Genomic DNA, 21,027 nt, shown 5'->3' on the forward strand with positions numbered 1-21,027 from the left:
AAATAGTAGCAGTTTTTCTAGCAACAAGGAGCAGGTATTCTGAGGAGGGAAGCAGAAGTCTGTCCTCAAAACAAGGATAAAAGCGCCTGAGCATCCCACTGCTCCCCCCGAGACAAAAGCATTTTTGGGTGCAGCAGGGCTACCCCCCGTGCTCTCAGAAGCAGCATTTCTGAAGGCATCAGCACTGCCTTTTCGGGGTACTCCACAGTTGCCGTCTTACCAGGGACTGCGCGGCTGTAAAGAACAACCAGGATTTTATTGATTTGAAAATACATTAACCATAGAGAATAGAGCTTTAATTTTTCTTTCTGAACAACAATAAGGAACAGTTTACATAAAAAACCAAAAGCATGGATAAAATAATATAAAACAGATATTATACCACAGTGTGGAATTCAAATAATCTAAGAACATTAGCAGCACTTCTACAAATATATTAAAAGCTATAGTGCTCATTAAGCTCAGATAGAGCAACTCCCAGAGACCAAAATGGCATCCAACATATAAAAGCAGCAATTCAGTGTAGGGCAACATAAAAGTCTAATGCCAGTACATCAGATACATTCATAACCCTGCTGTTGAGAGGTAATCCCGGGTCCCACAGAGCTTGGGATGGTACCTGTCACCTCCACGACGGCTGCAGCAGGGTGACAGCCCAGCGTCACCCGCTCACCCTGCCAAGCTCTCCAGAACACACCTTAGCACTAGGGAAGCGACAGTCGTGTCTAAGGTTACATCTCCGTTGGATTTTCAACAAAGGTTTTCGTTAATTCCGTTTGTGAAAAACAGCTTTCTCCTTCCCTGGCTCCTGGGAATTACTCTCCAAGAAGAGACTGAATTTCTGAGAATTTAAGTAGATCTTCTTATGTAGTCATGAAAATGAAATTTTTAGTAGCTCAGTATCCAGTATTAAGATTTTTAATTCTTTATCTTCCTTAGCAGTGAAGCCACACTGATTCTTAAAACTTCCATGTACTTTTTGAGATCTGTGCATAGTTTAAATTTTAGCATTGATTTAAAAAAAAACCCAAAAAAACCAAAAAACACCAAACCAAAACGGTGCTTTTTACCCCTTACAAAAAAGTTGATGAAAAGCGGCCTTCCTCCTCGCCATCTCCCACTTCAGCAGCACTTAACGCCCGTCCCCTGCTGCGTGCCGAGCTCCTGAGCGGCTCTCGCCGCCGCCGCCGAGGGCACAGGCGACGGCTGCTCTTGCTGGGCAGAGGAAAGGGGGGCCTTTCTGCGGGACACTCAGCAGAGCCGTATGGCGGGGCAGAGGCCGGGAACAACCCGCCCGCTCCGGCCACGGCTGTGCCTGCGGGACTGGCCCTGGCTGCCAGAGCCCCGGGCGCAGGCAGAGCCGACGGGGCCACAGACCCTTCGTGGGGCAGCGGCTCGGGAGTGATCGCAGCCAGCCACGGAGCAGAGGCTGTCACCTGCAGCTCTGCCTTTGGGCTCCCTGCTCAGTCTCCGTGTGCAAAATCAATTTAAAAAAGGAAGTTATTAAACCACTGAATGGGAATTTAAGGTTGAATATGCTTATCACTAATCTAAAATTAGACACATATTAAAAGACTGCTATGGCTATTCCAACAACGTACATTCTCCAGGAAATTCAGGATTCAGACAAAGTTTAGAGGAAATCCAAACACTCCGAGCTGTAGAAACACAGGGCTATGGCACCGAAACAGCCTTAACTTTGGCCCACGCTGCCGCCATAAAACATAAACATGGTGAGTGTGACTGGGGACCACAAAGACTTCGGGTGCCTTAATCAGCGATAGGTGTTTACTTCAGGGCAGGCAAGGAGGATAATGACCTTGAGTGAAGATCATTGGAGTGCCTGAAATAGTAGGCAACAGTAAGTGGCATTTTATCTCCTTCACGGTACCTGAAAACTTTTATAAGAATTTCTGAAAACTGGTTCTGGTGAGAGTTACGACCCTTCCATATTGCTAGAAAACTGCCACTTCATCTGTGAGTTGTGCTCTTTCACTATCAATTTGTGCTCACGCGATAGTAAAATGCAGAAAACGTGCCCAGAACTGCTCGGTACTACTGGAAATTCCCAAAAGGAGTGAAAAATATTGGACAGATGTTTTGACGAAATGACAATCATTTTGGCCCCACTGATGAACGGGCTCAGAGGCTACCACTAGCTGAACGGCAATGCCACAGTAGAGAGCAGCAATTTAAGATAGTATAAGATATTTTTAAAAGCAAACTTATGCGATGAGAGTCCTGAAACTGGTCCCACACCTATTTTGAGGGCTGTTTGCCACAGTGGCTCCCAGTGCAGAGAATTAGCCAGCTACTCAAAGTAAATGGGGAAGGAAAGGAAACCTAGCCAGCCAGATTAAAATAAGTAAACAAATAAATAAAGAAGAAAGAATAAGAAGAATCTCATCCCATAAATTGCTCTTCGTCACCAGCCTGCCACAAGGCTTGCGGCTCCAAGGTGGGATTTAGGGATGGGCTCAGCTTGCCCACGGATGGCTTCCCAGCAGAACTGTGATTCCTAGCTACCACATCAAGAACAGTCACTTCTCTTGATCTGTTTTTTACTTATCAGTTACTTATCAATGATTGCTGACACCTGCATTTCTACTGCTGGCTCTAGTTACAAGAAAAGGTGTATTTGGATATGTTAAGGGATGTTCAAAATGTAAGAGGCAGGATGAGAGCAGAACAGGGTGGCAGCAAGAAGTTCCCATGCAAAAAACCCTCTCAGTCTTCATGAAAAATGTTAATAGCAAAGCAGTTCAGAGATTCAACACAGTAAGAGAAAAACTCCTATAAAAATCTCACATTTAGGAACAAAGACAACTTCCAAAATGTTTACATGAATAACACTAAAAGAGATGGGTACCAAGAGTTATTTGGTACATTGCATCAGCAGAAAGTTCAAATGCAGAAAGAGAATCCATTAGTAAACTCCTCGGGGGAACACGGGGCCAGGACACAAACATTCACTGTGTTTAAACATACCGAGATTATCCGCAAGCTGAGCGGCTCTAACGCGATAAAGCGAAAACCCCACACCTCTGTGGGTGCAACGCGAGTGGAACAGCTCAGCCTGCGGAGTCTGTCCTTCCCTCAGGCTCAGCTCTGGAGCAACCCGGAGCAGAGAACATGGGCTGGGGGCAAGCGGGATGCAAACCTCGCTGCGCCCGGTGGGAAGGATGCAGCAGTCTCGAGTCAGAAGGCACGGCAGCTCGAGTCCCTGGTCCCACAGAGCGAACAACAGCAGGCTAAAGATAGTCCCCGGCTTGTAGTGCCGTTGCACGGGGTGGATTTCAGCTGCACGGAGCTGCTGGGATGAGACATTCCTCTCCCCCAAGGAGCCAGACAAGATTACTGTATATGGGCAAGCATTTCCCTGCGACAGGCTTCTCCCTCCTTGGTAAACAGGCGATCCTCTGGCTGCGCAGCCGGGAGAGATCTGTGCTGTCTCACAGGGCCACGGGGATTCACGCTGTTGGGAACCCAGAATAATGCTTTTATCTCAGGGCAATCTAGCAGAGGGGCAGAGCCAGGCAGGAGAGGCTGAGGCAGGAGAAGGCCTATGAACAGCTGGACAACAAAAACCTTTCCTTACATTTTAGTAGCTTTTAACCATCAAATAGATCTCGAGCCCCAGACTCCTGGTGTTGCTCCACAAGCACACAAACCTGTTGGTCGGACAGCGGCTGCCCCAGAGGGGTCAGCAAGGAGCACAGCTGCAACCCACTGCGACTTCTGAAAAGATGCTCAAAACCGAGCCGGGGCCACACGTGGACAGGAGCTGTGGAAGGGCAGAGCACAGGCACTATCACAGCCGACAACTCCCGCAGCCGCTGTCCTGCCTGCTGCCATGCCGGCAGCACGGCCAGGCTCTGGCAGGGCGGGCGGCTGGGGAACGGCACCGTCCACCAGCGCAGAGCCTGGAAACAGTTCGCATCTTCCGTCTCAGATCTGCATGGGAACACAAAGCTGGACCTCCAAGTTCAGACTCAAGTTCTCACAGGAGTGAGATGGTTTTCACTGACTTTTGTACAATTTAGAGTAGAGCGTGGGGCACGCTGCCTTCAGCAGAGCTAGTCTGGACGGGCGCTAGTTAGGAGAGCGGATCACCTCTGCAAGTACTCTGTATAGGTCATGTAATACTCCCTTCCTAACAAAACGGTACGATCAGCTGCAAAGGAGAATGACTTTAGTCCCAATTTAAATGACATACCATATTCTTTGGACTATCCAATTTCTTTGCAACCCACACCAAGCCTCAACTCTGCAACTGTTCTTACCCAAGCTAATCCCAGGGCAGGCACAAAACCCTGCACAGCTCGAGCAGAGGTCTGCTCCTGCGGACTCTACTCAGCACCGTAGCTGGAACAAAGGTTTTTTTATTATTATTTTTCCTCCTTTTTTTCTTCTTTTCCAGTTTTAAAGTCAGAACTAAAATCAAGCCAAGCTGAGGTCATGATGGTTCTTCCACTCTGAGCTTCCTGTTGCCGTACCAGAACAACTCCCACAGTACAGAGACAGCGACAGATTGGCACATCATGGAATAGGTGCTATAGAAACCACACGGTTCTTAGAAGCAAAAGATTTCTTCTCCCCCCCTCAAAAAATAACCCACTTAATTCACATATTTTCTCTATATACTGTATATATATATATTATATATAGACACAATTTTCTGGTAAACATTTACAAGATATTGTAAAGAACATTGAAAAGATATATCTCCATTTGCATAACAATGCACACTCACATACTTCAGTATACAAGGACACACAGTAATGTACAATCAATAAATAAATACTTTTTTCCCCCAGAAGTTATTCAAAAAACACTGCTATTGAGCGGCCCAAAGACACTCTCAGTTAATACAGACAGCAAATATTGTGCAGAATTTCTTGGCTGTTTTTGTTTAAAGACCAAGAAAAGAAAAACAGAAGCTTGAAAGATAAAGTGTCAGCGACGTTGCTTGATAAGACTGTGTTTAAGTTGACCTACTGGTTCTTGTCCCTCAGAAAGGGGAGGACAGAGCACTTCCCTTCCCCTTCGGAGGAGGTGATGCAGGCAGACTATTACCTGTCCTAGGACCTAGAGGGAACAGGAACAGCCTGGCAGGGAGGGCACGAGCTTCCCGCTCTGCTTTGTGGAAAGGTGAAAGATTCACACGTGAACTGGCAGATTTGAAGCTCAAATGCCTTTGTTTCCTGTGCTACTACAGACCAAGCACTCTTTGGAGATTTAATGCAGAAAATTGCTTCAAAGAATTTCCTAGATTGTTGGTACAGATTTGCTTTTTGGGATTATAAGAAATGAAAGGCTCCCCATTACTCTCACCGCCTGCTGCAGTCCTCTTCCCCAAAGGGTTCAGTAGGTCCTCCTGTTCCCTGGTTTTTCTAGCTGCAGAAAGACTAGCTGATTTGCTCAGAAACTGCAAATCGCTTCACCACACTCTGCAGAACTTTTCTGAAGCAGCAGTTTTCTCTTCTGCAGATTTACCTCTGTCTTTTCTTCTGCAAGCAACATCTGACACATGCCACAGGTAAATACGAAACACAGCACAGACAGATGTTCCATAGAAGGAGGGAAGGGCCCCTTTTCCCTTCTGGTGAGCAGCTCTCCAACAGCAAGAGAAGAGCAGGGCCTTACCTTGCTGAGGGGAGGAGAAGAGCACACACACATCACACATTGCTTGGAGGGGGAACACAAATTTTTGCAGCAAAACTTGAGAGAAAGTACCCTTATCGAGAGCTACAACCCAGCATCTTCCCTGCTGCTGAAAGCACAAACATTCATGGCAGCCTTCTGTGGCCATGACAAAGCCCTCTCTGGCTGAACTAGACCTACGAACAAACTACACCTCTCCTTTTCCTTTATTGTTTTTACCTGAGTTGAAAAATGAATCCAAACCCTCCGTAGCACAGCCTTAGCATGACACAGCAGCTCAGCTCGCACGCTGGTAGTGCTGGAGAGGCACTTCATGCAGTGTGCTCCAGGGGCTGCAACGCTGGAGAGCCACTGCAGGAAAAGTGGCCACAGAAGTGCATCTTCCAAAAGCAAAGACCACTCAGGGACCTTGGGCTATTTTCCTCTTCACAGGCATGTGAAAGAAGCCCACCAAGACCTAACTGGAGACTTTCAGTGGACTTAAGGGGCTTTGCAGCCAGCCCCAGAAGCACACAGAAAACCTGCAGGCACCGAGGGGATTGTTTGCACTGTCTAGCTTTGAGCAGCTGGTCTTTTAATTAAGAGAGGAAGAGAGAGGCACCTTCAGAGGGAAAGTCAGAACAGTCACTGAAGTCAGGAGCTCTGACTTGCCATCCAAGGAGCTCTCCCCTAACAGGGGTTGCAGAGGAATGATAGGGAGACCAGACTCCTAACGCAAGCAGCTAGAGTAAGGCAGGTATGAAAACCTCAAGTCTAGAGTTCCCAGAGGAGGTTAGGACCAGATTTTCCAGTGTTCAAAGAGCGTTACAGAGGCTGGATTTTGAAAGAAAAACCCAATGCTGAATTTGGAGCTCTTCTGAAAATCCATCCAGAGCTGAAACTCTTGTGTGCTCAAATACTGTAGTAACAAACAACATAAAAATCCCAGGGAGAGAACAGAGCCCTAAAAAAATACTAAAGGGGATGCTATGCATCAAGGGACAAGATCAAAAGAAGAGGAATTTCTGTGATCAAAGTCCCTCCCTGTTACTGGCAGAACCTCATAATGTTAGTAAGAAACTGAGTACTGGCAGCATCCCTGTCTTGCCCAGGCTTGCAGGGCTGGCTGGCTTCCCCGTGCCACAGGGTAACGGCTGTCCAAGGAAGCAGCTTTACTTCCTTGCAACAAAGGCTGCCGAGCTCGAGTCGGCTCCGAGGAGGGCTGGCAGCTCTGCTCTCCCAGACCCCGAGCTCTGACCTGGGCTGCTGCAACCGCCTCGGCAGTTGTGGTGGTAACCACACGTGCTGCCCTTCTGCTGCAGCAAGGCAAGGAAGTGACTGCCTGGGTCCTGCTTCCAAAGCAAGTCCTTAGCAATAAAATGCAATTGTACAGATCTTTGGTTAAGTCACTGAAGAAGGCTGCGAAGATCTGAGCCGGGGCCCCTGGACCTAACACTGAACACAGCACTTGGAGAGCTAAGGGTACTTCCAGTTTAGACAGCAGCATGTGTCCAACTACCTTATTTCCACAGGTGTGGCACTTCGAGTAAAAGGAGAAGGGGAGGAAGCATTGAAGGGGAGTCCCGGCTCTTTGTCTGGATGCCTTGTCTTCCCCATGTCCTTCATTTGTTCTCGATCAGAGTCTGGACTTTATAGACAAGGTCCCGAGCCAGCTTCAGGATCTGCTTGGTGTTGTGCCGCTCAGCCATTTCTGGAACACAGACAGAAGGAACCCACAAAGAGGCTAGACCCGAGCAGCCCGGCGTCTCGAGGAGTCCCCCCAGCCTCACAGCTCTCTGCTTCTCAGCCGAGCTCCAGGCGGGAGCTGAAGCTGCGAATTCCTGCCCAAGTCCCCAAGCACCATCCCTCGCAGAGACACCCGACTCTGAAGAGCCATCATTAACCAACTCATCTCGGCATGATTACAGCCAGCAGGAAGCACAACCTACACTCACAGCTCCCTTCAAGCACGGCAAGGTGGGCTGTTGCCAAGGCTGGCAGGGTGGCTTCCCCCAGGCACCACCAGACCCCCTCAGAGCCTGACTGTTTGGGGCAAGGCGTCTTTTTACCACCGTGTTCCAAGTATCAGCATCACACGACCATACACTGCTCTGTGGGTTTTAAACAGTTACCAGTATAGCCCAGATATGACTGTCTATAGTCAGACAGACATGTGCTGCCTACATCTGAGCAGCTGCCACAAATTCAGCCCAACAGAACCCAAGCTGTACCATTGAAAAACTTGATGATGTCTGTAAAATCCATGTTGTTCTCCAAGATTATGTCCCGGTACATTTCCACCAAAGCCAGGGCTATGAAGAGCACATAGTGTGCAGAGGAAACATGTGCAGCTGCCCAGATGGTCTCCCAGACGGCAAACACATCATCATACACCAGCTCTGTTAACAGAGGAAAAAGCCCAGCAGTTACCACACCAGCCACGGGTTTACAATCATCCTGACTCACAGAGCAGCACTGGGAAGACGCGCTGGGTGGTTTCTTCCCACAAGAACCTGTTCCAGTTGGAAGCAATAACTAAGTCATCTCTAGAGACAAATATTCTGGCCTGCAGCAGGTGGCACAGGCTTCAGGGCACAAACCTGGTGGAGGCTCACCAGCAGCTCTGGAACAACAGGTTCTGTATCTAGACAGAAAAGTCAGCCACAAATCTACCAGGGAAAAGCAAAACAGGAACACACGGTAAAAAGTTAAGTTCAGACAACTGAAGTTGCAGAGTGTATTAAGAAGTGTGGAAGCATGGCAGACCTTGCCTTCCCTCCCCATTTGCTGGTCTCAACTGCCTTCCTGCCAACACACACCTCTCTTGAAGTCCAGGAGAAACCACCGGTAGCAGAAGTAGAAATGAGTGTAATCACCATTCTGGTGCATCAGCTCGAAGAGCTCAGAGTCCAGAATCTGCCAAGAAAAGCAAAAGAAAACTCATCAGTGCACCCCGGAGGCACCAGCCGTTCCTCTGCCTGCTTTCCTCCATTCCCACTGCTCTCCTACCCCACCATCTTCCACTCACCTTCTCCCTCCTTTGCAATCCTGGCACGTGTCGCTCCTAGGGTCTCTTTACAGCCCCCTGCTCTCCCTCCTGCTTCCTGCCACTGAAAGCTCCTCTCAGCCCCTCCGAGACCCCCATCCCAAGAACAGCTTTCCCCCTCTGGTTTGAGAGGCTGCCAAGCCTGTGCCAGGACCCTCCTACCTGGATCAGAGATCTCATGTTGGCAAAGTGGGTGTCCATGGCTCCTCCGTGGGGGAAGTTCTGATTCATCCTCTTCATAAGCTCGGTGAAACAGCTGAAAGCCAGAGCCTCTGCACAGGGAAGAGACAGTCACTGCTCTGCTGCAGGGAACGCTGCTGCATCTGTACCCACATCACCACACCCCGCCGTCCACTCGCAGCAGGAATATCCCTCCTTGCTCCGCACACACGGAGCCAGGGCTGCGCAGCGGGGACTGGCCTTGGAAACACACCTTACACTGCAAAAGGCACACGCTGTCCCCAGGTTGGGCTCCCGGGAGTCAGACAGTGGCAAGGACAAACGGGATCCTGCCACCAGCTGCTCCACGCCTCCGAGCATGGGCCACCCCACTGCAAAGGGCCACCACCGGCCCAGCAGATCCCCCCCATGCACTCCCACAAAGGTATGGGGACAGCGGAGCAGAGCTACCCACCATCATCCAGGATGACCAGGAGAGGGGCTAGCAGGTCACACATCCCCTGCACGTAGCCGATCTCAATGTGCTGCCAGATGTAGCTGTGTGAGAGAGCAGGAAAGGTGGCCCGTGAGCCCTTCCCGTGCCACGCATGAGTGCCACAGCCTGCCACCTCGCTTGCCTGTGCCCTGCCTCCATTCCTGGGACGCTGGCGTTTCCTACGCGCTGCCACCAACGCACGGCAGCAGGCAGGGCAAATCAGACCTGTTTATTCTGTTACGCCTGTGCTCCGTTCCTCTACAGCCGGCCTGTAAATGATTAAGTTCCCATGGTGACTTTCAGGTAAGCCATGCATGGCACAACCCTGGATCAACACCCTGCAATGGCTATAGCCATTGCAGGGTGTTGATCCAGGGCTGTGCCATGGCCATTGCATGGAAATCGGTGCAGGGAAAAGTGAAATCAAAAAGCACAGCAAGGCGGGGTGGTTGGTCAAAGGGCAGAGACTGATAGAGTTTGTTAATTTTATCTCTCATTCTCACCCTTCCCCCTCGATTCATCCTCTTGGCTCTCTCTGCACAATATTGCCTGCTTCGCCTCCCTGGATCCAGTGTCCCAGGAAGCAACCAGCCCTGCAGAGATATCTTCCCATATTTGGTAGCGAGTCAAAATGTGTTCAGAAAGGACTCAGATCCACTGCTGGCACAAGGAAACAATCTTTTCCACCCTGCCCATTAGTTTTCCAAAATCTGCTGTATTGTAGGTCTCATCTCAGCAGAGATCTCCAACTCTGGCTGTCAGAGGAAGTGACAGCTCTAATGAAATAGCAGCTTCTCCTCATATTTGCAAGATGAGTAATAGTATTTTAGTCTTCGCTGCCCCTGAAGCAGCCACAGCTGCTGAGCTGGAGCTGGTTTGAGTCGGCAAATGTCACACAGCAACCTCTTAGTCACAGGGACTAAGCAAAGAGAATCAGAAATGCACCCAGGTATTGCTGTCTCCTGGGTTCTTGGGTAGGCACTAACCACTCTGTCCCTTCAGGCACTTCCTCGTTAGCACTACAGCTCTGCAGGCTGATCCTCATTAAAACATTTTCCAGGCATATTCCAGAGAGCAGGTGGGCTGCACTGGGTTGACAGCGCGAGGCAGCATGCACGGGCAGCCCCAGGGAGCCCTCTGCTTTGGCCAACAACCCAGACACACGGCAGTCACGGGGCAGAGCAGCACAAGGCAGGGCGGCTGGACTCCTCGGTCTGGTAACCGTGAGGTCCTTGGAGCCGTGGCCCCAGTTCTGGGATGAGGAGGGGATTTGGGGGAGGAAGTCAAGGAGGCGAAACGCAGTAACCAGAACAAAGTTTGAAGCTCCTGCCTCAAGGCGAATTCAGGGAAACCGGCCCCCAGTGTCAGGAGCCTGCTCCCGTCGCAGGGAGGGCTGGCAGGCCCCCACCCTGACCCCCGCAGCTCCCACCTGCACATGATGTTGCGGAGTTTTTCCAGGTTGGCAGGGGTGAAGTACCAGTAGTTGCGGTCACACCGCTGCACATCCTTCTCAATGCGGTGCAGGTTCACCGTGTACATGTCCAGTAGCTCTGGCTGTCCAAAACAAAAGCAAAGTTGATTTGTTTCCAAATAAAAACCAAAAAGAAAGTTGCAAGGGCAACAGAGCGACAGGGCAGAGTTTGGGTGGAAGGTGGAGAGCCCCTGTACACACAGCTGCAGGATTAGCACAGGGCAAATGCAGGTAAATAGCGGGACACCCAGGAAGAAACCCGCTCAGTAAAGAAGTCCATACTTACAGAGTAGGTGACACCCGTCGAGGAGACAGCAGACGTTTCACTGTTGGCCAGATCAGCTACAGCCAGAGAATCCAGCTGCGGGTACAAACTCTCCATCTCCGGCTCCTCAGAGAGGTTATCTTCACTCTCCACCAAGCTTTGCTTTTCAGCTTCGCTGCCTGCCCAGCTCTCTACCACAGTCAGGGCCACAGCGTCACGATCACGCAGGACCCCTGCTGAGCTCTCACCCATGGGAACAAAGTCCACGCTTCCACCTGTGGGAAATTCACCTTCCAGGCTGTCTTGGCCCTGCAGCTTCTCCTCCTGCCGGGCACCATCCAGGTCCTGTGGGCCTGGCACGTCAGACCCGCCAGCCTTTCCCTGAGAGCTGGCCGAGGATTTGTTGGTTTCCAGGGCACTGTCCTCATTGCTGAAGCTGCGCTCCGAGAATCCCGATGCGATGGAGAAGTTCTGGGAAGAGGGGTGGCCAGAATCAGGGGAACACATGCCATTGGGAACCGTCCCGTTGGGGATCTTGCTTTGTTTGCCATCTTCCAGCTGAGCATCTGCTTCTGTCTGTTCCACTTCATCAACAGATTCAAACACCTGCAAAGCACGAGCAGAGAGCCACATGAGAATGAGCAAACCCCCTGCATTCAGCAAACTGTTGGGAACACAGGCATTACATCCCCAAGAACTGCATTCAGCAGTTAAACAGTTACAAGGACATAATGCCCATGTTCCCAACTGTGGGGAGGGAGGAAAATCTGCTCTATATGTGCAGGGCTCATACAAGCAACCAGTGGAAGAAAGCTCAGAGGACTTGAGGGCATTTTAACTTACTAGTGCTGTGCCTGGCTGTGGCTCCACATCTTTGCTATAGGGAGAGACAACTTCAGCCTGAGCATCTAGCTCTCTGTCCCATTTTAACCAGACTCTTGGAGGAATTTCTGGGCACAGTCCTCAGCCTTTAGGTTCCCCTGTCTGGATCTGGCAGGTCAATGCTTGGTCATTTGCACAACTCGGAGCCCACAGTCCCTGCTCCGAAGGACTACACTTTACGCAGCATAATATATTGGGCAGAACATCATTTAAACAGGTTGGTTAAACACATGGTTACTAACATACGGAGCAGCCAAGGGTCCTCGGGTGTGAAATCCACATGGGGTTTGGTCCTTCAAGCCTGGGCAGAGCAAGGTGGTGAATATTAAATGCTGCCAAGCAGTGCGCGGTTCTGAGCGTAGTGGCCCCAGAGGCAGGTTTGTGAGTCATTTACCTCCTCCAACTACTGCTTCTGTTTGCCAGAAATCATTATGGTTATCAACTAGCGATCAGCCCAAGCCGGGGCAGAGACACATATGTTGTTGGGTGGCCAGCGTCTGAACGAGCAAGAGGGGACAACGTGCTGCCGCTCACCTGCGTGCTGGAGCTGGAGTCGCTCTGCAGCCGGGCGTGATTCTGTCGGCCAGAGCTGCAGCTCTGTGAAGACTGCAAGAGAGAGGGAAAAGGCCAGTGAAAAGGCAAAGAGCATGGTGTCTGGAGCAGGGGGAGGCTCAAGCCATGCTATCGGAGGTGGGCACATCTGCATGTAAAGAACAAGCAGAAAATGCATCCAATAAATTCTCATATTTGACCCATGAAAGATGTTCACATCACATCAACTCTGCCATGCAGATTTGTCACACGGCGCAGCACCCTGCCTCAGCCTGCCACTGACATTGACTGCTGGAGAAGATGATAAAAAACAAAGTCCCAGGCCAATCCAGTTGTTCAAGCACTGTATGTTAGGGTCTGAAAGGAACTGCTTTCTTCTGGCCTTCAGAGAGGTCGCGCTGCCTCCCTGGAGTGCAAATTTCTACAAATGTCTGTCCTAATTTGGCAGCAACGTGGCTCACCCAATCTTAGTTTACATAAACGATGAAGTCACAGGCTATAAAACAATCCCTCCAAGCATATTAATGTTTTTTCCTTTTCTTAAAGGACAAATATTGATGTTTCAAGCCAGACTCAGTCAGGCAGCACCTCTAAAAGTCAACAGCACCCTTTTCTGGCTTCCAGCTGAAGCACAGAAGGAAGTGTCAGGCTTTGCAACAACCACTTCAGCGCTCTGCCTCGTGGATTCCCTCTGAGCAACGAGTCTTCGCTAACAAGTGAGTCCTCCCTGTTGTTATCTGAGCCGCCCCTGCGCCAGGGCTTATCGTAGCGCGGGAGCCTGCAGCCGCTCACGCTGCACGCAAGTCGGGATGTACAGAGCAATGCAATGACATCACACACAAACAATAGGGTTTTAAGAAAACACGACACTTTCAGAACGGCAGCAGGAGTTGTCCCCACCCTAGTATTGTGGGTGTTTGCTGGGCAGGGCTCTGATGGAGAGAGGAAGGGCGACAGTTTTCCTCCATTACCATGGGAGCATTTTATAACAGGAAATTTCAGGTTAAGATGGGAAAAGGGTGAACCTTTGCATGTATTAACTCTGCCAGCTCCCCTCCCAGCGCATGTTCCCAGAACAGGCAGACGTGGATACAAAAAAAGAACCACAGTGGAGATGCTGTGAGGATGGGAACGATTCACGGGGCTTCAACAATGCCGACGGTGCAGCCCATCTCTGCTCATCCCCTGCGAGAGCTGTGTCACCCAGCTCTCGCAGACAGACCCTGGTTTGGACTTGCCTTCCCTGCATCTCTCCCTCCCTGTACACACACACACACACACATAGCCCACACGGTTGGGGCTGAGCTCATCTCTTTCCAAAAGCATCCACACAAAGTCCCCAGAAGAAACCAGATGAAGTCTCCAGTGCTGCGCCTACCGGGCCCTTTTTGGCTTGGCCTCCATTCGCCTCCGGTGCAGCAGCGCGAGGTCAGATAACCCAGCACCGCTTGCTCTGCCATGCTGGGCTGTTCTCCTCCAAGGACAAAACCCACATGGAAACACTCCCTGGACTCTGTTCCCAGGACTGCCTTTCCTTTAACAGGCTTTTCCCTCCACACCCTTTGGTTTGGGCTGCGGATCTAACTCCTCACTGCACTGCTATGAGCCAGTCCCACGGCACGGGGTGCCAGGGCACAGCTCTGTCCCATGATGGCACGGTGTACCGAGGCTGCCCCGAGCCCTGCAGGCTCCTTCGCAGCCAGTCCTAGAGCCACCCCGCTCCTCCTGCCCACAGGCAGCGGCCAGGCTTCCTCTGTGCTGAGCAGCTGATGGAAGGAGGGAGTCAAGAAGCCCACTGACCTGTTTCACAGCCCCTCAGTGCCAGAAACATGGTCCTCCTCCCTCCCCCTACTTCAACACCGACTTCCATGGAGCTAATGTGCACCAGGAGTGCAAACCGGGTAACGGATATCTCTTGTTCTCCAGAAATACCCACAAGGAATGTTTCACACAACTGGTGAGAGTGTCTGGATTTGGACACGCGGCTCCACAAACAAGTTCTGGGCTCCTGGCTGACCTGCTGCCCTCCGCCAGGACCCCCTGCCCTCTCCCTGCTGCCCCTGGCTTTCAGGCCCTCTGTGCCCAGCACCCTACCCGGGGTCATGGATGCAGAGCTGTTCAGTGCTGCTCTGGATACTGTGGCTGCAAGAACCAAAGCAAATTTGTTAGGCCTCCAATACATCAACTCAGGCTGCAGACCAAAACCTCCTGGTCAGTGCAGTACCACACAGTATGGAAACTGGGGTCATACTGCAGGAGATGCCCACTCCTACTGCTAAACACCCTGGGAAAGCAGATGAAAGAAAACAGGTAAGAAAGCTCCAACTCTAACTTGCATGGATTACAGTGAGCAACAAGGGGCAGAGGCAGGCAGAGGTCAGGGAAGGAGGGTGAGCAGGAGCTGTGTCTCCGTCCCTCCCTGTAGCACAGGCCAACACGGAGCCTGGGTGGGCACAGCCCTCCCCAAGCCCCCACACCCTCACCTCATTGCTGATGGTTGAGTCCCTGTGCATCATTCTCTGAATGTGGGAATCCAGACTGGCCCCAGAGGAGCACTTCGCCAGAGCTGCTGCGTGCGACTCCTTCTCCCGCTGCCGGACAATGGCCTCGCAGCCCAGCCACTCCGCCATGGTGTGCTCGTAGCAGGTGCGGATCTGGTCGTCAGCCTGCAGCGTTTAGAGACAGAAGGTCTTTGAGCGGATACCCCTGGAACAGCCCAGAAACCAGCGTCTCCTCCATCCCCCAAACAGCCCTGCACAGACAAGTGAAGTGCATGCTTGCATTAACTATGGCTAGATGGGACATAAAGTCACCCATCTCTGGCACAGCGACAGCCAGAGCCTGACCCACAAAATCTCACAAAAATTAGGATGGAAAAATGACTATCCATCTCCTTCCTGCCTTCCAAAGGTGCGCAGGGCACTGAACATCAGAAGCTGCACAGGGGAGCGTTGAGCTTGGTCCTATCAATTCTTGCTTATCTGAGTCTTTCTCCCACCTCCTATCTACAGCGGCAGTACAAAGGGGACACAACGCCCAGTGAGTTCACAGGGTGGACTCTGGCATACGGACGCTTCAAGCTGTGAAATATCCAGGGCACGCCAGTGCAATACACCAGGCTGCTGAGCTGGCAGCACACCCATACCAACCTCTTTCCTTTCTGCCTCCGTCATCCCAAACTGATAATGGCCCAAAAGGAAGGGCCAGACAGCCTTCCTGATCTCGTGCTGGATCCCGCCATAGTAGATCAGCCGCAGCAGCTCCTGGTCCTCGTAACTCTGTGGGAAGAGCTCTGAGTCAGTGCACAGACGCAGCCAGGACCACAGCCCATCAGCTGGCAGATGCAAGGGCAACCCCAGCCCAGCCACGCCACCTTTCAGCACCCAGAGTGCCGCCCAAATGCTGACCACCCGCAAACTCGCTGCCCATTCATTGCAGATGCTCTCTCAGATCTCCACTTGGGCTTAAGCGCAGCCAGAGGCCCCTGTGGATGGACATTTTGGGAAACACTGGCTCACCACAGCCAGAAAGTGGCCCAAAGTCACTCAAGGTCACTGCTGTGCCTCTGAGCCCTGGCAGCACGTCAGGACTGCAGCACTGGTCACAGCTCTCCAGCTATCCTGCCGTAACAGTGTGCTGGGACCCCCCCTCAAGATCACAGTAGTCAGGGCGACAGACACTGCTCCAGACAGGCTCTGAACAGAAGCGTGCTAAGGAGAGCAGCCTTCATTCCCCAGCTTCCACGTAACGAGGATTAGGAGCCCCAGGCTCTGTGCAGCTTGGGGCAGGCTGCGTGACTTCTCTTCTTGGGGAACTTCTCCATTTGCTTTACCTTACCATGCTACAACTGCTTAAGTGACACTGCCCTGGACATCCCAAACCCACCACAACTGGCACGTCCCAAGAGTGTTGGCCCTACCGTGCTGTCCTGCAGGTATCTCTGCCATATGTCCACAGTCAGTCCCGAGCTGGCATTGCAGGGCACATCAGGAGACACGATGTTGTGGTTAACCAGTGCAGATAGGTGGGTTCGCACCGTGGAGAGGTGTCTGCAATAGGCTAGCCCTGCATCAGGCAGAAGCAAACATTCAGCCAGGGAACTCAGGGAGCCATGAGGATGAAGTGCAGGAGAAAGCTCTGATGAGTCTGGTCCCTGAAGGAGACCCTCCAAAGCCACATCCAGCCTAAGCAGCAAAGCAGGGAGTCTACTGGGACAGGTCAGTATCTCATCATCTTGTACCACCAGCACTGCTGCTCACTGGGCTGAAGTCCAAGGATCAGAGTTGAGATGTTTGCTCCCAATCCTGAGCATGTATACATAGGGCCCTGCATGCAACAGACTGGTCCCAGTATCCTTGGCCACTGCCCTGCCGCCTCAGCGCCACTCCTGGCCCGGAGCCCAGAACCTTATCCCTTGCCCATCATCCATCTCAAGGGATCATGGATGTGACAAGTACTCACAGCCGTAGAAGGCCCGGGACAGGATTTGGTACTTCATATTGTCACACAGGAGCTTCAGGGGAGCTCTGCCAATAAAAACATATCAGATGTGAAGAGAAGAAATGCTACCATGTATTCCCTCAGCCCCTGCTTTGATCTGACTGTTCCCGCTTTGCCTTCAGAAGTGCACCACGGGACCTCTGCTCAGCTTGGGAGCAGCAATTCTTGCTGCCAGGACATGGTCACACAGCAGCCGAGACATCCCACATGAGGCGGCAAGCCTCCCTTCAGCCTGGACATGTCCCACTGGCCCCTGCAAATACTCCTTGGACAACCGAGCCGAGTGTGAGGCTGGAGACACCACTTGCACCATAATTGCTCTAGTGCAGCCATCCAGCTGGGCTTTCACCTGCAACCCTCGTTTTATTTTACCTGTATTCCTCAAAGCAAGCAGCAGCAGAGCCATCATACCTTTCGTGGCTGCAGCCGTTGGATGGTCCACCATCAGAGGAGCCGCTCTGAGAGCAGGAGGAGCAGGAGGACTTGCGGGTGCTGGGCTGCCACATGGGAGGCAGGCCAGCACCCGGTGCGTCCATCAGGTCCTGGGGCACTGTAAGAGGGCAGAGAGAGGAGCATCAGCTACTGTCTGGCACTGCCCCGGAGTCAGGTGAGCCACAGGAGGTCAACAGAGAGGAGAGTTTTGATTAGGAAATGCAGCATCCCACACTCTTCCCAAGGAGACTCCAGCAACCAGGTGGAACACACACCAGGTAATCACAGCACCAGCACTGGTGAGCTCAGCAGAAGGGAAAGGAAACAGAGAGCATTGATGAGAGAGAGAAAGAAGAGAGAAAGAAGAGAGAACCATCTGCTAATTAACCACAGTGTCTTCAGCAAGCACCCAACCCAGAGAGACTGGAGACAAGGGGCTGCAGCAGACTGTCACACAGATGAGAAAATCATGATTGAAATCAACCATTGTCCCAGGAAAAGTGGATCACTGGAAGAGAAAAGCCCCCATCTCTCAAACACTAGGATCCCATCCAAGATTCAGGGAAAGACGGGAGCATCCAAGCCACAAGAGAGGAGATCAAGACTTTGATGAAGAAGTTGAGAGGAACAGCAGGAGCAAGTAGCTCTTCGTGTTGTCACTTGCTAAATCCCTGCTTAAACTCAGAAGTGCTACTGCAATGGCCTCAGATCCTGCTCAGGTATTGCCCTGCAAACCAAACAGGCGCAGAGCCGGTGCAAGGGGAGCGTGCAGCCCCAAGGGCCGAGCTGCCCCCACGCTGAGCAGCTTGGCTGCTGTCCTGGCCTGGAACAGCCCCTGCCCTTCAGTCTTGGGCCTCCCTAGGAAAAGGTCGTCATGAAGAAGGTGAACTGTGGGATGCAGAAAAAGGTTAATGAAGAATAATCCTATTTGCTCCACCTTGGAAATTAAATCGTGGTAGAAATTCCAGCTTCCAGCTGGGAGAGGGCTTCCTCATTTGCCCTTGGTCTCACCGACTCTCCCTGCTTGTGACATTGAATAACTGATACGAGCAAGAAAAATGTTGAAATATTCCTATTTCCCTCATACTGAGCAGGTGTTGATGGGTCAGTGACGGTCAGCAGTGACAGGGGACACCTCTGCAGGAGTTACCAAGTGACAACACAGGCAAGCAGTAGTACCAGACACAAACGACAGCCGCATTACACTGATGCTGAGAGGCCCCCAGAGCGGCAAGGGGAGGTCGGGACGTGATGGGGAGACTCGGAAACCATTTAGGGATCACCACCGTCTTGCTTGCAGCTGGAGTCCTTGCGATCTTCCCTCTCACAGCAGTGATGGAGATCACAGACGCAAGGAATGGATGAAAATTACCATTAATGGTAACTAGAGACAGAGAGAGGACAAGGGCACAAATGAAAGAAAAGAAAGGAAGAATCTGTAGAGAAGAAAGAGCTGATGCAGTTCCACCCCCCTCTGGGAAGGTCCACAGGAACCGCACAGACTTTGATGATGCCAGCTGAGGAGATTGCAGCAATTCATTTCACAGAAAATTTGGCCCCCAGCATGGAATTTTAAGGGGTAGATCAAAAGGAAGCTACAGAAAGGAGCATGTCTATCTGCTCTTTTAGCCTCAACCAGATTTTTATCTGACTCACTGAATTGTGTTAGTCAGCTAAAGGCAGGGAGAACTACGTATAATCTTAACTGATGTTATGGAGGAGTCACAGGAGATGTGATTGCCCCCTTCTAGCCTCAAAAATATAGGAACAAGTTTTTGATCAAATTTCATAGCTTTTTAAAAGCACTCCAGAAGTCTTCTATTGCACTCTTGGTTTTCCCCCTTATAAAGTCATCTACGATGTTCCCAGAGGTCCAAAAATTGTTCTTAGTATCCCACAGAAGAGTGAGGACAAATGTACAGTCACTTCGGCCAAGCACATTGGTCAGATCATTCACAACCAGACATTAAGAGAAATTTCTGGTTTAGTGAATCCAGCAGCATCCTCTCCCTTGCCCTGTGAGCTAGGGAGTGAAGACAGATGGGTCAAGCCTGGCAGCACACAGAGAAGGGTGCTGTAACCTCTCCTTTGCGCTGCAGAAGCAACGCTGAAGGAACATAGCTGGATTTAATGCAGCACTTGCCGAGCTGGCCTGGTGATAGCAAGAGAAGAATCAGCCCTGGAGGCTTGTGACGGTGAAAAGTGACCCCCAAGGAACATGACCAAAGTAAACCTTACTACTGAAATTGTGTGCAAGATTTTTTTTTTTTTTTCCAGCCATTAAGGCAGTCATGGCCTGCTGTGCAGCTGCAGAAACAAAGGACTCAGTAGCCAGTGAAAGGTTAAAACAAAAAACCAAAACCCCAGCCCATACATGATGTGGAATAAAAGGCAGTACTGTTACAAGCAAAGCCCATTTCTCTGGAACCATTTCCTGGCACAAATTGCTGTGTGCCTGTCACAGTGCTGCATCCCCGGCTGCTCATACACCCCGTGATAACCCACCTGAACACTCTCTGCCAACGCACTCACCGAATTCAGACTGTGTCCCTGGGTAGATTATCCTGAAAACGTAATCTGTGGCTTCGTCATCTTCCTTGTCAGATGCAGACTCGGAGGAGCCTTGGGGACTTCGCTTCCTCAGCTTGGGAAACACCTTCCCCTAGATGAACAAAACCTGTTCTTCGCAAGCCGTCCCACACTCGACCACGCAGGCCAGCATGGTCACTGCCTCATTTGCTGCACTCCTGCCCAACAAGCGCAGGTGCTTTGTCAGCCCCGATGACGTTTGTATGTTCCCTGTGCTGGAGCAGCCTTTGGATTAAGCTTTCAATTACACGGTGAATATATAACCCTGTTTGTGCGCAGGGTATGTATAAGCCACGCAGCGTGGCCAGGTCCATGGGAACCAAACCTACCATGCCTCATGGCCAGCACCCCCATACCACCTCCCTTCTGATTTGCCCAGAAGGGTCTGTTTAGCTGGTCACGGCCATGAGCTAAACCAAACTGCCATATGTCAAGCCCACTTTCTCTCTTAGTTTCAGGAGGGAAATTTTTTAAAATTCAGCAGCCCCTAATGTCGGGCAGAGGGTCCTCCCCATCAGCTCTGCTCTGAGACACTCCACAAGGGAACCCCAGCAAGAACCCACAGTGCCGTAGGCTCAGGAACAAGCCCAGTTTTGGGGTGCCTACCTTTCCCCGCTGCGACCAGAGGGGTGGATCCAGCTGCCCATGGGGCAGGAGGCCATTCTCCAGGCAGGACAGGAACTGCAGTAAATGCCCTCCTCTGGGGAACCGCAGTGGGGGCCTCTGAATCCCATCCTGGCTCACCAAGACAACCGTTCCACCGCTGTCTACTATTAGCAACAGTGACAGCAGAGAGAAGACACACACATGAATGAGGGAAACATTACCAGTCAAAAACGCAGAGGATAGGCAAGAAAGCTCAGGGTTTTTTTGGTGTGCAAAACAAATAACTTCTTCCTTGTTTGGATTCTTCTCTAAGTCCATTACAAGTCCGGGGCCCTGGAGAAGGCTTGCCTGGGAGATCGCGCTCTTGAAAAACCCACAGAGCATTG

General features: G+C 51.3%; 1 protein-coding gene across 12 annotated transcripts in view; it reads right to left on the bottom strand.

Annotated features, from left to right (window-relative positions):
• Window positions 1-329: 329 nt before the first annotated feature.
• The window catches only part of SGSM1 (small G protein signaling modulator 1), a 50,384-nt gene continuing 29,686 nt past the window's right edge, over window positions 330-21,027 (bottom strand). For 6 of the 12 annotated variants that reach the window (XM_075515809.1, XM_075515815.1, XM_075515811.1 and 3 more), the window contains 15 exons: window positions 20,642-20,805; window positions 19,979-20,108; window positions 17,426-17,564; window positions 16,976-17,040; window positions 16,434-16,579; window positions 15,664-15,792; window positions 14,998-15,180; window positions 12,497-12,568; window positions 11,102-11,686; window positions 10,774-10,898; window positions 9,324-9,406; window positions 8,852-8,961; window positions 8,463-8,559; window positions 7,875-8,042; window positions 5,404-7,354 (listed from right to left, as the gene is read on the bottom strand). In XM_075515809.1, coding sequence (XP_075371924.1) covers window positions 7,266-7,354; window positions 7,875-8,042; window positions 8,463-8,559; window positions 8,852-8,961; window positions 9,324-9,406; window positions 10,774-10,898; window positions 11,102-11,686; window positions 12,497-12,568; window positions 14,998-15,180; window positions 15,664-15,792; window positions 16,434-16,579; window positions 16,976-17,040; window positions 17,426-17,564; window positions 19,979-20,108; window positions 20,642-20,805 — 2,285 coding nt within the window. In that variant the 3' untranslated portion in view covers window positions 5,404-7,265. Of the gene's footprint in view, window positions 3,476-5,403; window positions 7,355-7,874; window positions 8,043-8,462; window positions 8,560-8,851; window positions 8,962-9,323; window positions 9,407-9,847; window positions 9,950-10,773; window positions 10,899-11,101; window positions 11,687-12,496; window positions 12,569-14,997; window positions 15,181-15,663; window positions 15,793-16,433; window positions 16,580-16,975; window positions 17,041-17,425; window positions 17,565-19,978; window positions 20,109-20,641; window positions 20,806-21,027 lie in introns of those variants that run through there. The other 6 variants (XM_075515813.1, XM_075515810.1, XM_075515817.1 and 3 more) reach the window with 4 other exon arrangements.

This window comes from Mycteria americana, chromosome 13 (genome assembly GCF_035582795.1).
Source record: "Mycteria americana isolate JAX WOST 10 ecotype Jacksonville Zoo and Gardens chromosome 13, USCA_MyAme_1.0, whole genome shotgun sequence".
Lineage (NCBI taxonomy): Eukaryota > Metazoa > Chordata > Aves > Ciconiiformes > Ciconiidae > Mycteria > Mycteria americana.